At 42.1% G+C, this 23,337-nt stretch overlaps 2 protein-coding genes across 3 annotated transcripts in view; one reads left to right on the forward strand and one right to left on the reverse strand.

The window, feature by feature from the left end:
* Positions 1-977: 977 nt before the first annotated feature.
* Positions 978-3,734, reverse strand: mibp2 (muscle-specific beta 1 integrin binding protein 2). The gene is made up of 8 exons (XM_086107314.1): positions 3,464-3,734; positions 2,842-2,932; positions 2,602-2,647; positions 2,254-2,437; positions 2,096-2,167; positions 1,518-1,624; positions 1,323-1,413; positions 978-1,245 (listed from the first exon to the last, which is right to left on the reverse strand). Exons 1-7 carry the CDS (start codon positions 3,487-3,489, stop codon positions 1,328-1,330), a joined length of 612 nt encoding a protein of 203 aa, XP_085963440.1. The 5' UTR covers positions 3,490-3,734; the 3' UTR covers positions 978-1,245; positions 1,323-1,327.
* A 10,509-nt stretch (positions 3,735-14,243) lies between these two features.
* Positions 14,244-23,337, forward strand: part of plekha7b (pleckstrin homology domain containing A7b) — an 81,151-nt gene continuing 72,057 nt past the window's right edge. The window contains exons 1-3 of one of the 2 annotated variants that reach the window (XM_086106833.1): positions 14,244-14,425; positions 14,530-14,606; positions 14,700-14,757. In XM_086106833.1, the coding sequence (XP_085962959.1) occupies positions 14,343-14,425; positions 14,530-14,606; positions 14,700-14,757 (218 nt within the window). In that variant the 5' untranslated portion in view covers positions 14,244-14,342. The remainder of the gene's footprint in view (positions 14,426-14,529; positions 14,607-14,699; positions 14,758-23,337) is intronic. The other variant, XM_086106830.1, reaches the window with a different exon arrangement.

Here is a 23,337-nt window from a genome sequence, read left to right on the forward strand (position 1 = left end):
TATTGTTAAATTCACATATTTTTAGTTTTCTATCTAAGCATATCCTTTTCAATAGTTTTTTAGTTTGTCCAGGAGTGTTGAATGGGGTATGTTATTCAACATAAGGGGAAGAAAAATGAAATACTGTAAGTCACTCCCTCCAAGGCACCTCGCAGGGTTATAACTTTGCATTGCAAGTCCCTGCACTCATGTTTAGAATTTATCAAGTCAAAATGTCTGCTATAACAGATAAGCCTCCACACAGACTCTAATCAATCAATGATGTTGCAATCTACGAGGTACTCCCTGCCCCCACACTCCCCCAAATAAATAGATATATATTTGTATGACATCAAAGTGATGGTCTGTCGTTGAGATGATGCTTCTTCACCATAAGAATTTGCACAGCTTCATCACCCCCATTTCCACCCATGTAATTTCCCTGCCAAAGCTGTGTATATAGTGTAACTGGGATTTATCATTCATAAACAACCTGCTCTGGATACAAATGAAGGAACCCAAGACAGACTGGACCTTTTTTTTGACACTTTTAGTTTCTGCATATAAAAGACAAGATTGAACAGTAATGTTTTTCCATTACTTGCCAAACCGTTTAGCAATGCCAGGTGCCTTTTATTGTCACTAATGTGACAGGTTATCTCCCAAGGGGGAAGCGCCATGTCTACTTTCTCCAACTTGCCATTTCAGACGTCATCCTTGTGCAACTGGCATCATCGTGGCGTATTTGGTACTTATTCTGAGAAACCTGGGGACACTGTCTAAATACAGATAAGACACTCACTTCTAATTGGAAGTGAAGAGGGAGGGGCTCAAACTCGTGACCCCACTTATCACTTGCACCAAGAGCAGCGTGGCCACCGATAGTGGGCATCACATGCTCAAGAGTGGTACATAATGGGTAGAATTTTGAGAATGTCTTATGAGATAGTGTCATTTGCATTGACAAGTAACTTTCCACTCATCACAACAACACAAAGTTGGCTTGAGGATTTTATTGACGTATGCATCCATCCTCTGAATATATTCATCCACTCTCTGTGGAGTGTAGGCCGTACAAAGCAATAAATACGCTTGATATAAAATCATGCCAGCATTTGATGCCGCCAGTTACATATTTGTACATTTTTTTTGAAGTTTAGAAATAATAGCAGTCAGCTAAATAAGCTGCCAGGTAGAAACTTAAGGCGAGCTGGACTTCAAGCAGGCTGGGTTGAATTCGTGCTCCATTTTAGCTGATCAAGTGACCTGAAGTGCAGAAAAATAATGCAAATATTGACTTCCAGAAAAACATTGACATAAAGATAGGCAGTCTTTGATGATACCTTTGTTAAAGAGAATGTTGGATATTATTCAGGATGGTCCCGTAGACAGAGTTGAACAGTTGTTCCTTTGACTTGGTTCCATCTAGCTGCACTGTAGTGACAAACAAACAAAAAATATGCACCGTTTTATTATTATTTTTTTCTTCTTTTAACAGGTAAATTCAGTTTAAGAGGGACATGAGTGTGAACACTCACAAACATCAACGCCTGTCCTCTCCATGATGTTCTTGTGTTTCAAGTACATGGGCCAGACATGGCCGTCAAAGAGGCCGGGGGGGTCTGGCACCGTGTAGTTCCTTGAGCTGTAGTAAAACAAAACAAACACAAAAAGTATATATAGGGAAACAAGAAAATGCAATTTCTGTGGAGACATGTTGATGCTGAAAGCGGAACTGAAATGATGTAAAATTGCTTCACTTGTTGAAATCGAGGCTCAGAGACTTTAAGTTGGAGTGGTTTGAAATATGGAAGGAATTTGGGAGTGGTAATAGTCTCCTAGGTGTCCTGTCTGAGATGAACATTTTGAAGTTAAGTTTGAATCTCTCTACAAATGTGGAAGGGAATTATAAAGATGTAACTATAGTATGTAAAACATATTTCCATTTCAACTTTTTCCAACATATCCAATTTAGCTGAACATTCTGAAATGGTTTGAATTGGCCAAGATATTTGGCAGGAAGAGGTCAATGTATCTTCATTGTGGAGCCTTACATTTGAAAATTAGGGAATAGCGCCTAACTGACTGACTGGCTTGGATGCGTTCAGACACTTACCACCTCCTCTTTTTGCATTCTTCATAGGGGATGGAAATAAAGAACCGCTGGTTCAGCACGTCGATCAAAGGTCTGCAAAAGAACAAGTCAAATGATTGTCTCTTTCCCGCCAGCAGACGTCGCAGGACAGGAAATGTCATGGAGGAATGCGTCCTTACTGGTAAGTGTAAAGCAGGAAGCCCTCCACAATGAGGATGTGAGTCTCCTCTTTCTGGTCGGACTTGGGAAGAATCTCCGTATCCAGGGTGTTATTGACGCCGTGAGACTTCTCAAACTTCACCGGGTTCTCCAGCCATGCGTAGATGGTACTCATCATGGCGTCCATGTCCAGAGCAGTAATGACTGGAGACGAGATAGGAAAGTCGGAAGGCGAGAGAGAAGGAAGAAGGGGGGGGGGGGGGGGGGGGGCAATGCAGCTATGAGAACCTGACTTTTATACAGCCAACAAAGCATGCATGTTACAAATGAGAAGACACACAGATCCTTCCATATAAACACAGGCTTACCATCATACTGCTTAAAGCCATCTTCAACTGCAATCTGATCTTGGGGCTGAAACATACATCGATAAGATGTACCAAGGTACACTAATGCTCCATGCTAGATGGAAGGCTCTAGAATTGGGATTCATTGGCATTACTAGTAATGATATGGTAATAGCCAACCAACCCGCCCTTGTAATCCTGACCTTAAGGCCTAACATTTGAAGAAGAAGAAAAAAGAAGAAAAACAATTTGGATGCTCACTTTGAAGAAGTCATCCTGATGTACGACACAGCAGTTGGGAAGGTTCTTGATCAGCCGGTTGGTGAGGGTGGTTTTCCCCCCATTTGTTACGCTGGAAGGAGTAAAAATAAATGAACAAATAATAAATAAATACAATAATTTTTGAGGAATTATTAACATGAGAACTATTACACTCTGACAGTAATGTGCTGTATATTAATAATAATTAATAGTATACAAATATGAACTCTGTTCATCATTACGCTCATTCTCGTTTAAAAAATATACATAGGATGAGCAACATTTCGCACTCACTATAGTCAATTTAAACAGCATGCATCCTTATTTTCAGTTTTATCTGACTTTGCTGAGCACTATTAGCATTAGCTCGACGTCAGAACGTATAACCAAGGCTCGTTGCCACGCAGGGCCATCACTTCAAACCCGGAAAAGTCCTGTCAAGATAAATGTGATCAAACATGTACAATGAATGAGCTGCGATGCGCTTGATCCTGAAGACACAAGAAGAGTGCACATGTCACGACCGCTCCTCCACGTGTCACGGCCTCTTTAATGCCTAGCAGCTCGGCCTACGGCGGCTAGCTTAGCAAACCGCCCCGCTTCATTCATTTGTGTTACTCACCCTCCGATGCCGATGATGTACTTCATGATTTCCGCTGGTGGTTTGCAGGTGGTAAAAAAAAGCGTCGCGAAGTCAAAAACGCCAAAAGACAGGTGATATATGATCGGACGGAAGAAAGCTTAAAAAGAGAAGGTTACAGGAAACGTCAACTACTCGACTCATCCATGGTACGTGGTTTTTGAGTGTGTAAGGTCAGCGAGATGTCGCGCGTACGCGGTCTTCCACCGAGAGAGGATTGTGAGCTCTGGACACTTCCACACATACGCCACAGAGCCACGCGATTGGCTATTTAAACACTTGCTCCGGGGTGACCGAAGGGAGCGCGGCCAATCAGAGGCTTCCACCAACCGCAGACCCCCTCCTTCTCTCACCCCGCCTTCCTTCACTCGTGTGGTGGTGAAAAACCTCGAGTACAAGACAAAGACTCCGACATTGAAAGCACTAAATGTCATTATTTGAACTCCTCACGGTTAACAACTACATGATAACTAATGCGTTTATTACATTTCGCCCCTTTGTTTGTGTCCTTCCTGGTTAATTTCTCCTGGTACACATTTACTATCCAGCTTGACTTCCTTGTCCTAGTAAGCTAGTTGACCTTATTCATAAGACATTTCAGCACACTCGTAGAACGACTGTCTGACTAGAAACGTGTTTCCCCACCATTGTATGGCATTTAAGACAACTATGGCATACAGGCAACTACTCAGGCAAAATTGCGCACTAGAGTGTTCTGTGCAGAGTGAGTGTTTGGACTTTTAGTTGGATATCACAGATATTCAATAAATGCCATTAGTTGACTTGTGAATGATGCAAAGCCCTTTGAGTATTTACTGGATACCCTTTAGGCCATTTATTCAAAGTCTTTGGTAACCAGCTTTAATTCCATGTACTGGTACACTCTTTGTCATGCACTTGTAAGACACCGGTGTCTGTGTCTTAGTAGGCCCATGAACTAGTACACTTGACAATCAGTTATGTTGATTTTTTTTTTAATGATGTGATGAATTGTAAAACAAACATTTTTAAAATGTCCATTCCTTTATTCAGATACAGGTCATTTTATCAAATTAACAATGCAGAAATTGCACCAACATAACATGACTTGATTACTGGTTTGGTCTGTAACATGTTCATATAATAGCAGACGTTTGCAATTTTCTAATTTGGTTAAGCACAAAGATAATAATTCTGCTTTCATGGACAGCTACTGAAATCAGAGAATATTTGCTCCAGAGGTGGAAATTTTCTTTGAAACGCTTTATCAATGACAAAAATAGATGTCGGTGGCCTGGTGGTCCAGTGGTTAGCGCGTCAACCTCTCAGTGCAGAGGTCGTGGGTTTGATCCCAGCTCCGGCTTTCCTGCGTGGAGTTTACATGTTCTCTCCGTGCCTGCATGGGGGTACTCCGGTTTCCTCCCACATTCCAAAAACATGCATGGTAGCTGATTTTACACACAAAATTGCCCCTAGGTGTGAGCGCGGATGGTTGTTTGTCTCTGTGTGCTCTGCAATTGGCTGGCAACCGGTTCAGGGTGTCCCCTGCCTACTGCCCAAAGACAGCTGGGATAGGCTCCAGCACCCGCCACTACCCTTGTGAGGATCAAGCGGTTCAGAAAATGAATGGATGGATGGAAAATAGTTGCCATTTAAGTTGATAATCGGTTCGTTGCCGATTAATCGGCTAGTTGTTGCACCTCTACTGGTAACAGTTTTTTCCAATAAAACCTTCCACTCCTGTATGGCATTTTATCACACTAGTAGGGACATATTTGATATACTTCTTGGACAACTACATTTTACTAGTGAGGGGGAAAAAAGGGGGCATTTTGGTGCAACCTGTAGGTTCCAAGAGCATATATGATACCTGCCTGCCTATACTGTACCAGTTGGGCCTAGGAGTGCTACAAATGCAGCACAGTAGTTTACTTGCGTCTCAGCAGTGAGGACAGACTGTACTTGGACATGGACCTCAAGCTGTCAAGGATATCGAATTAATCCTCAAACTGCTTTGCATACCGGCCTCTCTCACCTACCATTACAACATTACACGCAACCATTAACTCTGTCCCTTGAGAAGAAGTCACACGCCAGTGTGAAAATATGCGTGATGACGATCTGACACAGCTCATACAATTATTTGGATGAACTCTCATGCACACAGTAGCCGCCAAAGGTTTTTTTGTCACGCTACTGAAAGAGAACATTGCTCATTTTGTTAAATGAAATAGAGAACCATGCTCAATATTGTCTTCTTTGTTGTTTTCCTGGAAATATCAGGTCAGTTTACTCATTTCACAACGCTTTGGATGTTTATGTTTGAAGGTTTCATTGCATTGTGCAGTAGTTTAGGTAGAATAAGCGAAATGGATTGTGACTTTTTTTTTGTTTGTTTTTGTTCATAATAAGCGCTCTCCCTTTTGCCGCTCAGGATGGCATTTTTTGTACGCTTGATCACTCACCTCAAATGATTTCAGCATTGCACGCACACGATTTTGTTGAAACTTGTGAATTTCAGATACAGCACTGGTGTGTCCACAAAATTCATTCAACATCTTTCAGAATATTTATCTCAACCCCAGTTGTACCAGCAAAAGCAGAAATGGAAACACAAGACTTTTTGGGAAATAAAAACAGGAGTCAGACAAGGCTGCATTCTGTCTCGCCTTCTGTTCTCAGTGGCAAAAGATTTGGTCATGATGACTGCAATCTACAATAAAAACTTTGGAATCACTTGGACTAAGGAAATCGAATAAACACGTCTTGACTTTGCGGATGGCATGACATCACCATTATTCAGTTATATTCTACAGTCTGAATAAGGAACAAATTAGTTTCATGTTCACTGTGTTTTATTATCCAGGAAAATATTCCTGACAATATGCAGATGCATTCATAGCATTCGTTAAAGATAAAAAAAGAAGTAGGGGGGAAAAAAACTTCCCCATTGCCACCAGCCCACAGCTAACCTCTCGTTGGAAAAGTATGTGTCAAATTCATGACACCATACTTGGAGGTTGAGCTCTCGCCCTCCAGAGCTACGAGCAAAGTCGCCAAGTGCAGCATGCGAGACTTGTACTCGGAGCATGAGTCATTTGCCCATCTGGAGTACAAGAATATGTTGTGGATTTTTGCAGAAAAAAAGTGCCTCCAGTTTAAAAGGTTAGATTCGACAAGTGACCTTTTTGACTTTCAGAGGTTTTTTTTCTCATAAAAAATGTCATATAACTGACGGTGATGTGTGAAAGTGACTGAAAGCACAACACTCATCCAATTTGATTTGGATTAAAAAATGTGACCAGGCATGTATGTGCTCTTCAAGTCTTTTTTTTTATCCCCCAAAAGTACCTTAGCAGTGGTCGATTGCATCAGCTCAGGAAAAAAATCATCCTTCCATTTTCGATACTGCTTGTCCTCATATTAAGGATAATTTTTATGGCTGCAGTATTCAGAGGCGGCATAGTTAATGTTGACTATTAGAATGAATTTCAACAGCAGCCGACCATTGTTATGCACTATCTTGTACATAAACAAACAGTCACACAGTAGTCAAACGTTCCCACTTTCCTCCTTTGCCACATTTTGCCCCTTTTGACTCATTGTGACTGTTGACTTCTATTTGCTTTTCATTTACTCATTATAAAAGTAGGCTCCCACAGTGCCGTTTGTTAATTGATTAAAAGCAATCCAAACATCCAAAAAGCACTTGTGTGATTGCGTTGTCAGAAAGTCAGAGCACCCGCTGATTGTCCAATCACATTGCTTCAGTATCACTCCCATGCTGTAACTATTTGTAATCATATTTGGCATATGGCATCCTCCAAAGATCTAACCAGTCAAAACAAGATAGTCTATGCAATTTTATGCTTGGATTTGTGGAATCTAAAGACAAACGTAAGCATTTGCTTTGAATCTGTTAATGTGCGCCAACCCTGCTCTGCTCACCGCCTTTGCATCTCAAATGGTGTGGCGGTGACTAAGAAGCGTCTCTCTACAATCATGCAGAAAGTTCTCTGCAAAACCATGTCACATATGTTCTCTTTTACACAATCCTTTGTTTCATGTCTCAGTCTGTAGGTTTGAATTAAGCTGAATCTAAATGGACCACTGAAAACTAGTCATTTGGATAGCCATGTCAAATATGCTCGGAAACACCGCACCCTCCACACACGTGACTCTTACACATTTGAACTTTTCACATTACATGCCATCTATCGCATTGTCCTTTTTTACTTGGGGATTGGGGGGGGGGGGCTATCAAGATCTGTGCCGTGTAATGATTTCAAGTGTTGCATCTTACATCACATGTCCCACGTACTTGAGAGATACTACAGGCACTATTAACCCACTTGACAGACTGTACATTGAGTTCACTTATCATTCTGTGCTACTTGGCAGTGGCATTTCACCCCAGACTACAAGTCTTTCACATCACATAGTCAACCTTCAGCCTTGGTATTTAAGTACTCAGTTTGAATGTGTGGTGCAGGTTTGAAGTCTCATGTGCTCTCCAAGCACAGCATTTGACAGATCCATTGGTGGTGGTTCTTTGTACATTGACATGTACACGATGAGAAGTTTGTAAAAATAGCACGTTATCATGAGGGGCTGTGTGATGTGAGTTGGCCACATCCCATGCAACGCAAACTAGCAAATGGATTGAAGAAACCAATTTAATCAGACACATAGAGTCGATATGTTGACGATTGAACCATCTCTTGTATGGAGGCACACAACTTTACTTTGACAATTCCCAGACCTACCGTGTGCCTTGATTTACAGAAGTGGCCATCTGATCATCTCACGTGGATTGAAAAGATATACATTTTACTAAACTGCTCAGTAACATTATGACACCCATACAATGAAGTATGAAGGACGATTCCACTCATTATTTCTCTGAATGGTTTTCACTGCCACCTAGCGGACATCCAGTAACATACTTTTTTTAGGTTGCGTATGCTCCAGTTTGCCACAGCAAAGTACATTGTCTCGCTTGTCAGTACTGTTCTCACTAAGAAACTAAAACTTTCATTTTAATTGCGTGTTTTTTAAACATTCTTGACAGACACAGCTTGTCTGAAAAACAACAACCCCCCCCCCCCCCCCCCACCCCAAAACATAAGCTATTATTTTAGGATGGTGATGATCTGCCTTTTAAGCCTTTCTGTCACTATCAGATGAAAATATGTACGGTCAAAGGGAATTATCGGAAACTGATTTTTCAATCACCCACCTGTCAAGTATGGAATTAAATGACCAGGTTAAGTGTGGCTCAGTTAAATTGCAAGCCGTTCATCCACAGAGACTAAACAGCACATACATTGCTGTTCAACTGGGCAAAGATCCAGAGCCACACTCAAGACATCACCTGTCTCAAACACTTTTATGTCAAAGCTAAAAGATGAGAAGATATGCATTTAGTAGGCTAAACAGATTAGTTGTCGAACACAATTAAGCTTCTAATAAGCTGCAATATTAGACCGCTCATTGAAGCTTTTGACGTAGTGGGGCTTTGGGAGGATATCTGTGTTTGGCAATGCGTCCACTGCATGTGCCCCATACACAGTTCTGCACAGTACTTAACAATTGTAGTTCAGGGTTTGGTGATGAAGTGCTGGAAAAGCCAAGCTGTCTTTGAGGGGGCTCGCTTCAGGTTGCTCTTCCTTTTATTTTACCTTCACTTCAGGCTCATTTCGGATGGATCAAAAATAGGTTTAAAATGTTTTGTGATTTTTCAGGTGCAGCACGGTTGGTTGATTGGTTAGCACATCTGTCTCACAGTGCAGAATTCCCTTGTTCGATTCCGGCTCCGGCCTTCCTGTGTGGAATATACATGGTCTCCCTGTGCCTGCGTGGGTTTTCTTCAGGCACTCCGTCATCCTCCCACGTTTCAGAAACATGCATGACAGGTTAGTGGAGCACTCTAAATTGTCCCTAGGTGTGAGTGTGAGCGCAGCGCAGATGGTTGTTCGTCTCTGTATCCCCTGCAATTGGCGGGTAACGGGTTCAGGGTGCCCCCCAACCCGCCTGCTGTCCAAAGACAGCTGGGATAGGCTCCAGCATACCCCGCGACCCTCGTGAGGATACAGAGATTAGACAATGGATGGATATAAATTTTAACCCTTGGGATTTTTTTCAGATATATTACAACACCTGGCAACTGTGTTGAATGGCAAAAAAAAAAAGGATGCCTCTCGATAGTCTTAAGGCTTCGAATGCGAGTTTGCTTCGGCTATTTAGTCTAATTTGTGTTGTATATGCGTATCCTCAAGTCCATTCTTTTAAACGCATCGAACAGTCTGTAGATTAATTAAATTAATAGCTTCGCCTTCATAAAAATGTCAGTCGAATTCAATATTTTATTATTTCAAATCAGGGGCACTGTTATTTTGTTCCATTGGCCAACTTGGCTATTATTATGCGTGGAAATCAATTTTTCCAGCAGGGGGCCCCCTTGTTTTCTGCTTGAGAAGGTCAGACTGGCAAGCAGGTTTGTCTCATATTGTAGTTCCAAGAACTAGAAGTTGAATCTCGACTCTGGCCTTCCCATGTGGAGCTACATGTTGTCCCAGTTGAGTAATTTTTTTTTTTTTTTTGCAGACATTACAATTTCATTTCACATTCCAAAAACAAGCATGATTGTTTAATACACCACAACATTTTGATTTTGCGTGACCTCCGTTTGACCCTAATGAGAACAAGCACTATAATAAATGGTGCCATGATTTTACTGACAGCATGTATGAAGAGCAGAGTCATTTCAAAAAGAATCAGAAGAATTCATTTGTTGTTGTTATCCCATTACAAGAAGGAATATTCTCCATTTAAAGATGAGGCTTTATCTAAATGTTCCCCTTTTATGCCTTTTAGCACACGCGGCATGAGGAAGCTTTCGGAGGAAAAGACAGTATCTTTGTGTCACCTTGCTGAACCTCTGGCCATCCAGAGGCAGGAATCCAGCTGAGATTATATACTACAGAGCTGCACTTGACTGCGCATACATACAGGGGGTGTATTCAGTTCTATGGCTAAGTGAGTGTGTGCATGAATGCTGCTGTTGATGACAAACCATGTCAAGGTCAAAAAATGAAATTGATGAAGTGGAAGATCAGATGGTTTTCCTGTAGCGTGTACAATGTCACAATATTGAGTCTGTTTAAAGGCGGGTTAAAAGAGGGCATAACTGATGAAGACAAACATGAATGAACATCATCTTTATTAATGTTGCATAATTATGCTTGATCTTACACACAACGCTGTCCGACTGTTAGGTTAGGTTGCAGAAATATCAGCACATGAGATTGGATGCGTAGCCTGTGAATACCGTGACAACTTTCAGGATTCGACAAGAGAAGCTATCTTGCTTTTCCCTGCACTGAGATGCCCTTTGCACTATTTACTATTTCTCTATACAAAGGATACACCGTAAACGGCGCTCTGTCAGGATATATTGGAGATGCTGTGCTTGACACTTACAAAGCCTAAAGTAAATTGAAGGGGCAGCTCTGGTAAATTACACTGTTTGATGCAGTGTAAGCACATGTCAGGAAAGGCTCTCTCCTCCAAACACTACTACAGAGAAGATGAGGCGGCCAAAAGCTTCACTCACTGTCTGGTATCCACTCATTCTCTTCCTGTTTATGCATGTTCATTTTTTTTTTTTTTTTTTGGAGAAAGTCACGACGTCGAAAAAGGCGGCCCGGTGGTCTAGTGGTTAGCGCCTCGCGCCTCGACCTCACAGTTCCGAGGTTGTGGGTTCGATACCGGCTCTGGCCTTTCTGTGTGGAGTTTGCATGTTCTCCTCGGGCCTGCGTGGGTTTTCTCTGAGTACTCCGGTTTCCTACCACATTCCAAAAAAATGATTGGCAGGCTGATTGAACACTCTAAATTGTCCTGAGGTGCGGGTGTGAGCACGGTCTGTGTGCCCTGTGATTGGCTGGCAACCGGTTCAGGGATCCATCCCTGCCTACTGCCCGAAGGCGGCTGGGATGGATCCCAGAACCCCTGCAACCCTTGTGATGATACAGCGAATCGGAAAATGGATGGATGGACTATGTCGAAAATAAATAAAGTAGAACCTCTAAGGTAGAACATTTCTGTTCTTTTGATTCCAACACAAGTTTGGCAAATCAAAGTATTGTGTTTTGGGACCAAACTGCCCTGATGGAAAGATTTTATCTTTCCATCAGAGATTTTATGTCATTCTTAACTGTCCTGTTAAACCACCACACGGTCTGCGCTACCGGGCTGCAGTTCCATTTAAGGGTCCTGGCAATCTTTATAGCATAGCCCATCTTTCTGTAGAGCAATTATTTTCATTTTTTCAGATCACCCACTCCCAAAAGAGTTCTTCCGGTGACCAGTATGTGTCAGCAAAAATACCAAATTTAACATACTTGCTCAGCTGTTTCCCATCGGCACCTGCGGCCTACTAAAAGTTATGGGTCGCATGACACCAGGAGAGGAAATGACTGATTAGGCCAAATGTATTTTTACATTTTCACCTGGTATTGGTTTTTCCTCACCACGAGTAGGGTTTCTCCCAAAATCTGTGTGTGTGTGTGTGTGTGTGTGTATACTTTACAGGCACATTTTATCTTACGATTGGCCACATGCTGGTGTTAAGTGCCAACACAGCATCACATAAATTTACTGCGCCCATTCAGAGTTCTATGCTACATCTTTCCTGTGCAGTATTGTACTTCATTGACTATTCAATTGTTAGCTGCAGGTCAGAACTTCAGCTGGACGTCACATATCAGCCCCCAGAGACACATGCTTGAAGGGGTAGCATGTCTCAGTAGTAGAGTTGTCAACCCAGAGGTTGGGGGTTCAATCCCCGGCCATTGCAACCTTGTCGAAGTGTCCTTGAGCAAGATACGGAAGCCCCAGTTGCTTCTGATGCTGCGTCATTAGCAGGTAAATGGGGAAACAGTATAAAGCGCTTTGAGTACCAAAGGTAAAATAAACGCTATGTAAGTGACAGCCCATTGTACCATTGAGGGTTCTTTGCAGGAGCTCAGCTGTTCCCAGAATTGTGCTCTTTCGGACAGAGATTTCATACGTTGCTCCTGGTATCTGCTGGAGCCATCCACCCAGCTCGGGGGTTACTGCCCACAGTGCCTTGATCACGACTGCCATCACAATTGCCTTCACCCGTTACATTTTTCTTGTTTTCACCATGCTCCATGAATGTCTTGCACTTTTTCCAGAATGTCCTGGTTCACAATCACCTGACACCTTGTTGAAGAAGGCGAAGTCTGATCTGGTATGACTCTCACTTGATTTTATGATCCAATACCTCAGGAATGTATTAAGGAGAAAAAAGAGCACATCCAAATTGCCTTTATTTATTTGTTTATTTATTTTTAAAGAAAACTATCTCAACATGACACCTTTTTATGTACAGTGAAGCAGTGGTGTAAACCAAGTGAAACAGTGAAATCCTTTTTTGTTGGGGCACATCAGTTTTTCAGATGACATATTGGTGTTAAATAGCTCTATACTTTCTATCATGCAAAGCACTCAATTTGCACACATTGCAAGTCATCGTTAGACTGTTTACGCTTTTCACATGAAATATTTTCATACTGCAGACATTATCATTGTTACGTGACGCTAGCGGCGGCCCGGTAGTCCAGTGGTTAGCACGTCGGCTTCACAGTGCAGAGGTACCGGGTTCGATTCCAGCTCCGGCCTCCCTGTGTGGAGTTTGCATGTTCTCCCCGGGCCTGCGTGGGTTTTCTCCGGGTGCTCCGGTTTCCTCCCACATTCCAAAAACATGCATGTCAGGCTGATTGGACGCTCTAAATTGTCCCTAGGTGTGAGTGTGGGCGTGGATGGTTGTTCGTCTCTGTGTGCCCTGCGATTGGCTGGCAACTGATTCAGGGTGTCCTCCGCCTACTGCCCGGAGATGGCTGGGATAGGCTCCAGCACCCCCCGCGACCCTAGTGAGGATCAAGCGGTTCGGAAAATGGATGGATGGACGTGACGCTAGCTTCACCTTAGCTTCCCACAACATCAACCAGAACGCTCCTCCCGGCTGTGTTGACTTCCGCTGTTTCCAGCTGTGGTACGGTGGTTAGCATATCCTCACATTACAGAGGTCCAGGATTCGATTCCAGCCTCTGGCCTTCCTGTGTTCAGTTTGCATACTCTTTTTGCGCTTGCGTGGTTTTTTCCGGGAACTCCAGTATCCTGTCACATTTCAAAAGCATGCATGGTAGGTTAATGAATATACCTGACACAATATACCTCACAAATGAAATAAATGGATACATTTAAAAAACAACAATCTTTTCGGTTTCGATTATCTGAAATTACGGATTTGAGATTATTTTTGATCAGGACATCCCTGATTGAAATACTTTAATTTATTTAGACCCCCCCCCCCCCCCCCCCCCCCCAATACAAAGAAATTGAAGTTCCGTCTAGATTCAACAGCTGTTCGAGATATTTTAGATTTTATCCATGGTTTCAGGGTACTTTTGGTATCGCAAAAATCATGACACAAGTACTAGTAGTCTAAAAGTAGCACTAGTAGTGGAAAAAACGTTACTTTAAGGCACAGCCCGTCTACTAGAGTAAAGAATTGTTTTTCCAGAATGGACAAAGAGCGGACTAAAGCACATGATGGAAGTCAAGGATAAAGAATAATGCTCTTAGGGCTTTCCCTAACACACAACAAACGCTGCAGTGGCAGACCGAGGTGTGCAGTGTGCAGCTTTAGCGGTGGGATTATTGGAGCTTCGTAGACAAGTCGGCGGAGCGAGAAGGGACGAGCAGCTCGAGAGAAAGAGAGAGGGACGGCGAGGGGGAAGGGGTGGCGGGAAGAAGGGGTGGGGGGAAGAAGTCGAACCGGACGACTGGAGGAATCATGGCGGCACCGCTCGGACGGGACACCCTACCTGATCAATGGTCCTACGGAGTTTGTAGGGATGGCCGGGTGTTTTTTATCAAGTGAGCCACTTTTCATGCAGCCACCCGTCGGTACTTGTTGGAATACTCAACGCGAGGGTTTTTTCAAACACCGTCCACAAAGTAACAGGTGTCTTTTTTTCCAGTGACAAAACTCGCAGTACCACTTGGCTTCACCCGCGAACTGGCGAACCTGTTAATTCCGGACACATGATACGTTCAGGTACGACGCAGATCGTCCGAATCGCAGAGTGCTCGCTCGGATGTGTCGCATGGCTCGGCGTAGTTTTGATTTGGTGTCCTGCTTCTCTTCCAGATTTGCCGAGAGGATGGGAAGAGGGATTCACGGACGAAGGAGCCAGCTACTTCATCAAGTGAGTGGCTCATCGTTGCATTGTTTGCTGGTTGAAATGCGATACCATTTGTATTTTAAATGTTTGCCGTGTGTAGTTCAGGCACGTCTGGAATGCCAGACTTGTCTTCAATCGCTGATGCTGCAAACATGTCCAGCAATCAGTTTCAGTTTGAGTTGAGAAACAAATAACACAATAAGGAGTGCCACTGGGTTGGTGACAAAAATAATTGTGCTTGCGGTGTGTGTAAAAGTGGCAGCCTAAGCAAAGCAGGAAGGAGGAAATTAAAATTCTCCTCACATCATGCTCCATGCAGGACCTCTACTCTCCCCATTAGGTAGGCGCGTGTGTGTGTGTGTGTGTGTGTGTGTGTGTGTGAGAGAGAGAGAGAGGAGAGGGCTGTGACCTTGTGGTGACAGAGATGTATACCAAGATTGCATTATTGAAGCGGGGAGGACAGATTTTCCCAAAGTCACAAACTACAGTGTGATTTGTTTCTGTGTTTTTTCAGTCGAAGTGTTGATAGCTGACAAAATCATCAATAGTGCAAAGACATGTACCCTTTTCAGATTTTGGAAGTCAATGATCCTGCTGTACATCTGGTTTTATAACACAAACCCGTTGAGGCCTTCAATTTGAGCAAACAGTGCATTGCTGTACATTAGAACAGTGTTTCCCTTTTTATTCAGCCAAAGCATATATTTTATAAGAGAAAAAATGTCACAAAAAGGGGATACACAGGTTTAAGTATGTACTTCTGACCATAGCATAGGTGTCAAACTCAGGTCCTGGAGGGCCGCTGTCCTGCATGTTTTCTAACAAGTCTCCCTGTTGCAACATACCTGATTCAAATGAACAGGTTCAATGTCAGGCTTCCGCAGAGCTTGCTGATGATCTGATCATTTGAATCAGGTGTGTTGCAACAGGGAGACTTGGAAAACATGCAGGACAGCGGCCCTCCAGGACCTGAGTTTGACACCTATGATCTAATGGAATGGCATTACATTGTTCTGCCCATCACTCTACATTGCTGACATACCTTTTGATACTGTAGTTGAACACATATGCATTCAAAAAAAAAATCTCGGACGATTAGTTACATGAGTGAAGTTTGATAATTTCCCACCGCACACCTGATGATCTTTTAAGGTTAATGTGGCGTATCACAATGGTTGGGAGTTGCTGGATTAAAATAATGGACAATCGCTAAAATTTAACAAAATACTACTCTTAGCGATTCTTTGTCACGCATCAAGCAGTTGAGCATTGCACATTTACCGGCACATTGCAATGGAAGAACTGCGACCCTGTACCTATATTAGGTTTTGATGCTCCACATGCAACATACTCAACTATATTATTTTTTTTAATGAATTGCAAAAACATGCTGTGATTGTCAACAAATAATCTGATCGCCATGAGTCAGAGTGGCGCCGAGTAAGTGTGGATATTTTTAGAGGCTATTAGCAATGATTGATCACCTCACTCAATAAGTGATGGTTGCCACTTATGACCGGCACACTGCATGACAGCTCTGTCCGTTTTGGCCGTGTGACCTCAGAGTGGTCCTAACATTGTAGAATATTGCAAGCCTTTGGTGTTTTTGCCTTTTGCCACCATCATCAATCACTTTTATATCAGTAATTTGCAGTTTACTGTGTCCACTTGCGAGTAAGTCACCATTTTGTTGAGTTTAACCATGACGGCAAAAGATCAGTATGCTCATCATGAAGAATAATCAATGTGTCCACCATTATGAATGATTAATATGTCCACTGTGACGTAGGTTCAATCTGTCCAACTGTACTGTATTTTTACGTTATGCTCATTCAACATCATGTGATACCGTGGTATCCAGTTAAAAACACTTAATCCATTTCAGCTCTCCAAACACCCACCCCAACAGTTTTGTTAGGTGTTTAAAAAAGCACCCTATTGAACAAAAACATATAGAAATGGTTTGGCAAAATGTCATTATTGTATGCTGGGTCAAGGCGAGTCTCAACAACAACTGACGTCTCGTATTTGTGCCTTTAAGGAGTGTGGTCGAGAGCAGTGTTTCCCAACCTTTATTGACCCATGGCACATATTTCACATTGGAAAAAAATACAAGGGACACTACTTTGCAAAACAATTGACAAAAATTGGGTAAAGAGGTTAAAAATGTACCTTCTGTCATCTAGTGGGAGAACTTTTGATTGTAGCTGCTTGCAAATGATCTGTCATTTTGTATTTGTGTGTTTGGCTGTTTGCCCCATTCAAGAAGCCCATCACAACTTGCCAGCATTGTGAAACTTGTATTCCCCAGCCCCCATAGAGAGACCTAACAGCAAACCTCCTTCCATGCACTGTCTTGCTTCTTGGTACAAAATCAAACCCGATTTCAGAAAACAAACACAACCCCCCCCCCCCCCCCCCCCCTTACTCATGACACAGCCCAGAACGGAACACATTTTCTGCAGTGCTATCCTCATGAACAGCATCTACCGTACCAGATCATTATGATAAAAGAGTATTGTGAGCTCTGCAGCACATCTTAAACACAATAACCTTTAGGTCCCTAAGCCCCATCCTGACTGACTGTGTTCCGCCCCCCCCCCCCCCCCCCCCCATTAATAATTATCACTGCAGACATCACAAAGACGGATCAGAGTGTCCAGCCCTATACCCTCTCCCATGCGCTGCATCTCGATGAAATTATGTTTATTCTCGAAAAATTACCACTGTGTCTGCAGTGGCAGCAGAGAGCTCACTGCTTTGGGGAACAACGTAGATTCTCTGCTGCTGGGTATGCTGCAGACAGACATGACTGCAGTGAAATCACATCTAGGCAGAGGAAGTCAAAGTACTGAGACCTCGATACTTGTATAAAAAGACTGAAGTACAGACCCAAAGTACAGACTTAAGTGCAAACCTATAAATGAAATTTGACTGTCACTTATAATACAATACCTATGGAAGCCCATTTCAATTAAAAAAATGTGTTTATTACTTTCTGCCAGTCTTTTATTTATTTATTTATTTTTACTAGTGGAAACTGCATGTTTAGCAAAACTTTAACAAAATTAAAAGGTCTACCCATGTGTAGAGCCAAAACTAGAGTGGTTAGAAGGGGTGAGGGAAAGCTTTGCTGATCTTAATGTCCATTTTGTTATGTTCAAGTACATAATACTTTTCATGAAGCCGACTTCCTTTCGAGTGTAGCATCTACATATCACCTATGTAACGCCAATAAGTTAGTGTTTCAAACGTCACTTACACTTGAACGTGTTCTGTCGGAAATGCCCCTGTAAAATTTCATTTTTATTTTTGTTGTGGGAAACAGGCTTCACAACCCTTTATTTCTTTTTACTGGAGGAAACAGGCTTCCTGTCCTGTAGAGGTCCCCCCCCCCCCCCCCCCCCCCCCGTTAGCTAGCGTGAATGCTTCCTGGTTGACATTCCTCCTTTTGACTGCTGTCCCTGATTTTCGACATTGTAACAAAATATCCCAATCGCTTAATCACTTAATCAATCAAGATCAAAAAGCAGTTGATGTTCTCAACTCAACTCGACTGTATTTATAGAGCACTTTCAAACAGCCATCGCTGCATACAAAGTGCTGTACATGGAGCAACTAAGATATACAACAATAATAATTCTATTGTTCTATTTAAGTTTTTTTTTTTTTTTTTTGGAGGTCATGTTGTCATTCACAGAGGTTGAAAAAAGTAACAAGCCTATTTTAACGAAGGAGTAGAAACTGCAGATATATTTGCTCAAATGTGGGGAGTAAGTGTAAAAACACACAAACCACAGACCCCTGAAAACCCCCCACTAAAGTATAGGAACAGTATTTTTGTATTTTTTACCTCAATACTTCCCATCACTGCTTCTCTGTTATATCTGGGAAATTAAATGGTTTTGTGTTTATTGCTAGATTCTCAGGTGACAAACTGATGAAAAAGTAAGTCTGGGCTGTCAGCCGCAGACAATGCTCTGTCACTGCCATCTACGAAATAATGGGATATGCAATCCAGGTACCTTCTAGTCGGACATGCTTTCAAAGGCCGTGTATTTTAAAATTACTTGTTCAAGGTTAGCTTGTTGCATCACCCTTAATCTTGTCATGACCCAGTTTTATATAAACTCAGATGCGTCTGTCTGGTTGTCCCTGGGTGATAAGAGGTTTGGAGTCTGCTGATACGTACTCCACCATACACATCACAAGATACTGTCAGGATGGAATTGCTTGATAACAATTGTATTTGTTGTTGTGAAGACATTCATTGTGTGCAGAATACAGATGCCTTCTGCGCTGCAAAAAGACTGCTGGATTAATAAATGGTAGCTTGAATGTCAAGCCTATCAATTGTGTAGTACACAGATAGATTTGTTTAAGTTTGTTTCTCAGGCTAGATTTACATTGCAGGTCCAAGTGCTAATTCAATGTATTTATATATATTAAGCGACCATACGTGAGGGTCTACACTGTTTATTTGTTTTGGTCAGGTCGATGCAGATGTGAATACTGTACATCACAGAGCAACATATTCCAATGATGTTAACCAGACTCAAATTGATCATGGATATCCAATCTGTTATGTATGCTGCGATCACATTGGCAGATATCTTCTACACATTGTGTTTTTATCCGTATCAGGAAAGAGGTCTGATTCTCATATAACAATCATCTTTGAAGGGGGAGCCCACACAAAGAGAATTCCAGGAGCCCATGACAACTTCAACACACCACTGACCAGCACTCTCATTCTTTTAGCCACTATTCAAAGGTTGTGACTAGGGGATACGGCTGGAACTTGAATCAACTGCAAATTCAAGAGCTCAGCTTAGGAAATTGAAATGATTTTATCTGCCAACCAATATAAAAACGTGATAGTAACAATTTAAGATGACATTAAAACATTTGATGTTGATTGACCGAGTAGATGTGGAAAAACAGATTTAGCTGTGTTTATTTCATAGGACACTTGAGAAATAGTGATGTGTGTAAGATGAGTTTGACCTTTAACTCGCAACTCTTTTGGGAGGCATTTTCTGTTGATGTGACAACTTATTATTCGCGAGTGGCAAGAGAGTACAGTGCTTCTGGAGTTTAGCTCCTTGATTAACTGTAGATGTGAATGATGCCAGGTTTCTCCATTCGTCCCATGTGTATCTTGGCTAATTAGACATCTGTGTCACTTGATTAAGAGTGCTGTATGTTTGGAACTGCTGCACTTAGCCAATTAAAGTTTACAAGGGAATAATGGTACATTTTTATTACTTTGCTCTTAAAATGTGTGTTTGATTGGACAGCTTAATGATTAAGATCAGTAAACCTTCCAGGTATATTTCATAACATTTGTCACACATGGACACACGATTGGGGGTAGAAGGCCGTCGAAGTGCCGATCCACAGCGGCCAACTTTACATCATCTGCAAGTTGAGAACTTCTTGCAGTTACTTTCAAATGTACTTTGCACGCGGCAATCTCCTGCATCTACATGCTATGGAAACCGTGTGTCTCTCTCTGTGCTGAATTTAAAATGAATGAGGGGAGCCGCTTCGATTGGCTGTGAGTCGTCTGCGTTCTCCCTCGCAACGACACACAACAGCGCAAACACCCACTACAACCACACCTTCAATTAATTTTAAAACTGTTTTCATATATAAGGCGCACCGCATTATAAGGCGCATAGAATAGAAGCTACAATAGTGGCTGCGGTTGTGTTATGCATCCACGAGATGGAGCTACGCTAAAGGAATATAAACCAATACATCTTTATTTATATAGAGATTTCACAACCGCTGCAGCTGTAACAAAGTGCTTTATATAACATTTATCATACTATGTCCAAGAAATCAGAATATTGATCCATATATAAGGCGCATCGGATTATAAGGTGCACTGCGGGCTTTTGAGAAAATTGAATGCTTTTAGGTGCGCGTTATAGTGCGGAAAATTTACAGACTCTGGTCTTTTTTAATATAATGCTCCAAGTTTGGCACACCTGCAGTATGTTTGGCCAGTTTTGCTCATTGCTATTTGCAGCGCCTCTCAGGCTCCATCAATACATTTATATCACAGTGCTCTTCTGTCATCAGCTGCACTATTCGATTGCCTTTCACATGTAAACATTCATCCATCCATCCATTTTCTAATCCGCTTATCCTCACGAGGGTTGAGGGCGTGCTGGAGCCTATCCCAGCCTATCCCCGGCAGTAGGCAGGGGACACCCTGAACCGGTTGCCTGCTGTAGGGCACAGATTGACAAACAACAACTCACACTCACAACCACACCTCGGGACAATTAGTGTTCCATTATATGGTAATGGGTTGTCTAACAAGAATTACCAGGGTATTTTTCTCTGCAGCCCCAAGGAAGTATCCTTGAGGAAGATACTGAACCCTCAGTTGTTCTGTATGTCATCAGGTTGTGAATGAAGCAGTGGGAGCATACATTATCATCATCGTGATTTTGATGTGGACGGCTGACTGAGTTGACGTTGGAAAATTGCACCTTGAAGGGATCGAGTCGCTATATAAATGAAGGCCGTTTACCATTATCTCCAGCAGTCAGACCAGACTTCTGTCAAATCTCTGAGAAGTATAAATGACTCCCATTTCATTCCTACATGGATGATATGAGCTTCATAATACTATTCATTAAGTTTAGCGAGAGGAAAGCATCCATCACGAGTTCCAGGTTCACGGTCCTGCTATTTCACAGATTTAATTATTTAATTTTGTCCAATGAATACCGTAACTTATATTTTGATCTCATGCACCTGTATATTGGTTGCACCGTAAATTCGCTTTTGACTATGAAATAATGGCACACTGTAAATTTAAAAGAAGAATGAAACAGAAAGTACTGTGTTTTAGCGCAGCTTAGTTTTTATTGAAAGTTATTGAATGTTATCGACTGTAGTCCTGCTTTTTATGCCGACATAAAGCAACGGTTGGTTAAGATTGTTAATTTGGAAAAACAGGATTTGACACTGTAACACTGTCCAATATTTTTGTTATCCAATGCTCTTGCGCTCTTTCTTTTAGTTTTTTTCCCTAATGGCTTCAGCACATTTGTTTGGTAACTTTAGGATCGTTTTGCAAATCTCTTCACACAAATGAGAAATGCTTTCACCAAAATGGCAAATCATCAAGGTATCTTACAAAAGCAAATAAGTCTTGTTCAATTATTCAAATATTTTAAAACTTTTATTTTTGTATCAAACAATTAACCCACGCCGTCATGTTACGAAGCAAAAATGTGCCAACTACACACTGATGAGAAGAATGACAACTGCATTTGGCTTTTGCTTTCTCTGTTCACTAGGTAGGCTATGTAAGCAACATAAGCATTTTTATTCAAGGTGTTTGCTATATTTACTGTAAATACAAAACTGTGGTTTTCCATGTCAAAACACCTCCCTAAATAATTCCGTTGAGAAATAGAGAGGGAAAAAAAAATAATTCCATGGTTCATTACATGGTGTACTCTCATAGGTCTGATGTCATCAGTAATTCTACTTCTTACTTCCATCTATTATCTTTCTTCCATCTTCACCTTCTTGTCCATCTCCTTCCCTCCCTCTTGCTTATTCACCTCCACGTCTTCTTCCTCTGCACTCCCTAATTCTCACTCTTGCTGTTCCCTCCGTTGTCCTCCACACTGACAGCTGACCTGTGGTTTATTTATAGTACTCAGGCTGATTGCAAAGTGAACTAATTATCTAAAACAGTTTTCTCATGTGACAATGAGGCCAGACAATTGGCAGAATCGTGTAAATAATAGCCATAAATAGGTATCCTTTTGCAAGCAGTGTCTTTGGAAATTGGATGTAAAGCAGTGAGTTGTGTGTGACATGCTGAGAAATTTATTATGACGCAGTGTGTGTGTGCTTTGAGTTTAGCAAACTCTGTAAGTGGTTTTGCGATAGATATTAATAGTTTTAGAAATTGTGCTATAAAAAAATCACAATACCCCATCAGTTGAGAGCTACATTATTTTTGGAACAGGCCCCAACTTATGTGGTCGTGGGGGCTACCTGGTGCCCGCGGGCACCACTTTGGCGACGCCTGCTTTCAAGTCACAAGTTATGCGACTATTCTTTTTGATTACCGGTAAATATGACACAAAATTGTTCTGTGGGACACAGTTCATTTCGTGGAATGGGCCAACAATGGTGTGAGGCAGTGCAGAAGGAAGTTTTTGTTCACCACAATGAAAGCTAAAGGTGGCTTTGAAGTCAAGATGGCGCCCGAGTAGGCAGCCATCGGCAAGTGCTCTCATGAGCCTTGCTTTTTTTGTTGTTTTTTGGTTTGTTTTGTCACTTTGTGTTTGTTGTTACGTCGTGTGGACCTGATGTGGACTTTTTTGGTCACGACATTCATCAAGGAGGAGACTGTGCTTGGTGGTTGCGCCTTCTCGACAGCATGGGTCTACCAGCACTGTTTTTGCCTGGGAGGAATGTCGGCGCCATTTGACTGTCGTTGCTGGACTGTCCCGGGGCGCTTGTGTCTTGCGCCTGTAATGGGCAGCATTTTTCACAGCCCCGCTTTGTTCAGCGGAGAGATCGGTGCTGTTGAACGGTCTGCGGCTGGATGGATGTAAGGCT

This window comes from Hippocampus guttulatus, chromosome 3 (genome assembly GCF_054856545.1).
Source record: "Hippocampus guttulatus isolate MCC_2025c chromosome 3, RoL_Hgut_1.0, whole genome shotgun sequence".
NCBI lineage: Eukaryota > Metazoa > Chordata > Actinopteri > Syngnathiformes > Syngnathidae > Hippocampus > Hippocampus guttulatus.